This window comes from Leuciscus leuciscus, assembly GCF_965113295.1.
Source record: "Leuciscus leuciscus genome assembly, chromosome: 17".
Classification (NCBI taxonomy): Eukaryota; Metazoa; Chordata; class Actinopteri; order Cypriniformes; family Leuciscidae; genus Leuciscus; species Leuciscus leuciscus.
In genome coordinates this window covers 3,055,730-3,060,729 of record NC_138741.1, presented here as the reverse complement: position 1 = coordinate 3,060,729, position 5,000 = coordinate 3,055,730, and the positions used below count along the sequence as shown (strand labels likewise).

General features: G+C 37.8%; 1 protein-coding gene across 4 annotated transcripts in view; it reads left to right on the top strand.

The window, feature by feature from the left end:
• The window catches only part of plcb2 (phospholipase C, beta 2), a 62,666-nt gene extending 58,638 nt beyond the window's left edge, over positions 1–4,028 (top strand). For all 4 annotated transcript variants that reach the window (XM_082143721.1, XM_082143722.1, XM_082143723.1 and 1 more), the window contains 2 exons: positions 385–483; positions 2,998–4,028. In XM_082143721.1, coding sequence (XP_081999847.1) covers positions 385–483; positions 2,998–3,168 — 270 coding nt within the window. In that variant the 3' untranslated portion in view covers positions 3,169–4,028. The remainder of the gene's footprint in view (positions 1–384; positions 484–2,997) is intronic.
• Positions 4,029–5,000: the final 972 nt, after the last annotated feature.

Sequence of the window (5,000 nt, the reverse complement as noted above, 5' to 3'; positions counted from 1 at the left end):
AGTGTGTGTGTGTGTGTGTGTGTGTGTGTGTGTGTGTGTGTGTGTGTGTGTGTGTGTGTGTGTGTGTGTGTGTGTGTGTGTGTGTGTGTGTGTGTGTGTGTGTGTGTGTGTGTGTGTGTGTGTGTGATGGGTAGGTTTAGGAGTCGGGTTAGTGTAAGGGGACAGAATATACAGTTTGTACAGTATAAAAACCATTACATCTATGGAATGTTCCCATTTAGATAGCTAAGTAAACGTGTGTGTGTGCGCATGCGTGTGCGTGTGTGTGTGTGTGCGCGTGTGTGTGTGTGTGTGCGCATGCGTGTGCGTGTGTGTGTGTGTGTGTGTGTGTGTGTGTGTGTGTGTGTGTGTTGATAACTCATGTAATAACACACTCTCCTTCAGTCTGCAGAGAACGGCAGCGCTGATGGTTCTCCTCAGGAACAGAGTCTGAAGAAGAAACAGGCGGCGACGCTGGCGGGCATCAGAGAGCTGATCAGTCAGGTGAACACTGACACACTCATGAGCAGTGCACCTGTTTTCATCATTGATAATAATCATAAATGTTTATTGAGCATCAAATCCTCATATTAGAGTGATTTCTGAAGGATCATGTGACACTGAAGACTGGAGTAATGATGCTTAAAATTCAGATTTGATCACAGAAATAAATTAAATTTTAAAATATATTCACATAGAAAACATCCGTTGTAAATTCGATTAATATTGCACAATTTTACTGTATTTTTATTTAAATAAATTCATCTTTGGTGAGCAGAAGAGACTTATTTTAAAAGAATCAAATAATCTTACCGACCCCAAACTTTTGAAACGGTATCATAACCATCAAATTAACTTCTGAAACAGCTTTTCTTCTGACGTAAAATCACATTATTTCTCACTGAATATTCAGTTTCACTCTGAAAGTTGAATGCATTGGGAATGCCGTTTCATTATGTCAGATTTGGCCTAGTGTTCAGGAAAGAATTAAATAATGATGACTGTGATAATTGGAAGAGAAGCCCGTGACTAATTCAGCAACTGATTCATAAGCTGAATTTGACGAACATCTGAGAGCAGAATTATGACTTTATCAGTGAATCTTCCTGTTAATTTCCCAGATGTGCCGTCTAATAACACCCGGATTGTAAGTTATGTTTTTATGCAGATATATTTTTGTTTCTCATGCTTCAGACTCAGACTCTTGCTGACGTGAGCATCTCTGTGACAGGAACAGACGGAGAATGTTTAAATAAAGCGCTCGAGTCTCTCAGGACATGTAGATCTCTGGTTGGTCGTGTCACTTCAGATAAACCATCTGTGGTTTAAACTCTCAGTCTTCAGCTTTGTGTGATACTCTCTGAAATGAAAAGGGCTCCTATTATGCCTTATTCCATGTTCATCTTTCATAAGTGCGTAATATTGAGCATGAACAAGTCCTGAGAATTCTTCTCTATATCAGTGTCAGTGTTTCTGAACTCCTGAAACGCCTCCATTGTAGTCTTGAGTTTCTCCCGGGAACGAACACGTCACAATATTCCTCATTTAAATAATTAATATGCAGAATAAAGGGGCGGGGCCTGGTTGAGTGAGTTAGTAGTGTGTTAAACTGGTGGTTATGGTAAGGGGCGGGACATTTCCCAACCACATGAAGCGCTCGACCAATCACAACACACTGATCCAGCCGACCAATCAGAGCACAGTGTGCTTTTCAGAAGGAGGGGCTTCATAGAGACAGGAACTAAACAGGGGTGTGTTTCCCAAAAGCATCGTTTGCCAACTATGGTCGCAAGTTCCGTTGTTATCAGCAAAGTTCAATGAGTCAGTGTTTCCCGAAACCATCGTTCCAACGAACATTTCGCAAAGTTGTGTGTTTGGAACGACAGATCTCCACCTGTGGTTAGAAGCGGAGTTTCATGTTTGCATGACGTGTGGACTCAACAAATCCTTATCTTGAGCAAAATAAGCAAGCTGACATTCAGTACAACCCGTGTCTTTAATTTAGAATACATACAAATGTAATTTACGTCTTTTAGTTTAGATTTTAGTTTAAAGAGATTTAAAGTGCTGTTTTTGAAGAGTGCGCATGTGCGAATGTGCTCTAGAACGTAAGAACGAGACTATGAATTAATCTGGAAATAAAGCAAAATAACTGAGAAAAATTTGAAATTGTCCTCAGATGATATGTCCCTAATTTATAGCAAAACATCTAGCGTTAATTCGATCTCAATCAGATTCATTAAAATAAGTTATTACTCCACCACGTGTGTGACGTCATAAACCAACATGGTTGAACGACCAATCTGCGACAATACGGTTTCGAGAAACAGTCGAGACTAGCTAGTTGATTTCTTCAACGATGAATCGTACTATAGTAGTGAAGCAGCGAGTTACGGCGTACACAACCCGGAGCGTTACTGACAGACTGGGAAGAGAGGAGCCGCAACAATGGAGAATATGAGGAAAATAATCAACATTCAAGCAGGAAAACCTGTTCTAGTCGAGCCTAAGCTAGTTCTTTTATATAGGTTTGGTGTGTCACAGCCTTAAAGGGATAGTTCACCCAAAAATTAAAATTACCCCATGATTTACTGAGTCTCAAGTCATCCTAGGTGTGTATGACATTCTAGGCTGTCTGCCGGAAGCTTGTTATTTTAAGTTTTAAATATGGATATTTTTCTTACACGAACGCATGGCTTCACTTCAGAAGGCCTTTATTAACCCCCCAGAGCAGTGTGGAGTATTTTTATCATGAATGGATGCACTTTGATGGACTTCCAAAAATATACAGCCATTCACTGCCATTATAAAGCTTGGAAGAGCCAGGACATTTTTTTTATATAACTCCGATTGTGTTCGTCTGAAAGAAGAAAGTTATATACACCTAGGATGGCTTGAGGGAGAGTAAATCATGGGGTAATCTTCATTTTAGGGTGAACTATCCCTTTAAAGCTCTAGTTTCATGCTGTTGTTGTAAGTTTTGTCTTTAGATGCTCACTTCTTCACTTCTGTGTTCAGCTCAATAAAGACGCTGTGGCCGAACACGCTAAGAAGATGTGGTCTCTGCCCGGCGATCTGTCCGAGGCCGTGAACTCCTGCGTTAAACCTCATTTCCCGGAGCACGTGGACAAGGCCGGCGAGAACCGCTCCGAACACGCGGGACAGTACAGCCAGGTCTTCGTTGGATGAACTCCATGTGTCTGTAGGAGGATCATAACAACACTCTAATGAAATATTTAACATTTTACACTTGTTTATTTATGTTATACACTGTTTTCTGAATGTAATACACTCAACCTTTCAGAAAAATCAAGGGAAAGTTAGTGCGCAAAATCAAGGGGCGTCTCATGAAGTCATCAATTCACTCCAACATAAAAAGGAAAAATGAATACATTACACATTGCATTAAGAAAATTAAGCCTTTAGTACCATTAGGATTTTTAACATTATGCCCATATATATATTAGTGCTGTCATCAATTTAAAATAATTTATTAATTGCACATTTTTCTGTAATTAAATAATCACACATAACAGTAAAGTTTTTTAATACATTTTGTATTGTAATAATTTCACATTTGAACTCCAAATTAATGTAGAAACAACATATAGATAGTTTATTTTAAATACTTGTTTAATGGCATCTTTTTATGAAAGAAGGCCGGTATCACCAAAACTGATGTCTCTATGAAATTGATTTTTTTTCCCTCAATTTTAGCCACTAATTATGGGCATTCAGCATTATGGCATAATTGAAATCTATACATTTTCATATTTATTAGGCTTTAAAAAATACAAGAACTTTTAATATAAGTGAACTTAGAAACAATCTTCACATAAACCCATTGTAATAAATGTCATATTTACTTGTGCCTTCAATATATCAGTGCTCAATTTTTTCTATTGGCCCAGTTGATTTTTACTTGCCCTGTTAAAATGCACAAAAAGTTGTTTTTGACCCATGTAACCTTATAAACAGTGCTTTCAGATTTGTAGGTAGGTCTAACAGTATGGATATACAGAAATTTAATAAAGTTATCAAACACTTCACAGTCTTCTCTGCATAAATTATAAATTGAATATAGATTAATTCTTATTTAGTTATTAGTTAACTTAGTTATTCAGTCAAGAGCAGTGAGTGATTTTCTCTTTGTCTGTTCTTAGATTAGCGTTAATGACAGACAGCTGCAGGTTTATTAGGTTCTGTCACTTTAACCGCGCATGACGCGGATCTGATACACTTTCTCACAACACTTTACGCACATTTAAGACTTCATTTAACTCATTTAAGACTGTGTTTGCGAGGATTCTCGACAAAACAGGCATTTTGGCATAATTGTGTGTGTTTTTGTCCGTTCAAGCGCTGTCTGAAGCGGCTTTCTGTGCACAACAGTGTGTGTGTGTGTGTGTGTGTGTGTGTGCGTGCGTGCGTGTATGTGTTTGTGTGCGTGCGTGCGTGCGTGCGTGTGTGTGTGTGTCACAGACATGAGATTCACAGACACGTCATTACTGCACTGCGTTCTCTTTTGTGTCTTATCGCACTTTAATGGTTCAAAAGCATTTGCATGAATAAGAGTGTGTGATCATATAATGGAACGCTAGCCAAAGGATGATGGGAAAAATATTAATGCTGTGTAAATATTTTGATTGCAATAAACTGAAAAAAGCATTAAAAAAACATGCGTTAACATATATATATAAATATATATTACTTTTTATCATGGGGTGAAATATAATTAATTTTTTTTTTAGAACATTTGGTTTTTTTTACATTGTAGGCAAATTTTTTATTTTTCATTTTTTTCATGCAACGCAATGCAAATATATACTCTAATGATGCACACACACACACACCAAAATACGTTTCCGAGAGATACTTTGTGTTTTAGGAGTTCTGTGGCGGCGATAGATAAACATAAACTCATTGGTATCGACAGGAAAGACAGTGGTCAGATCTGCTTTTAGTGGAAAAACTTGTAAACAACAAGTAAAATGATATTGGAGAAGAGAATGTGTCAGTTT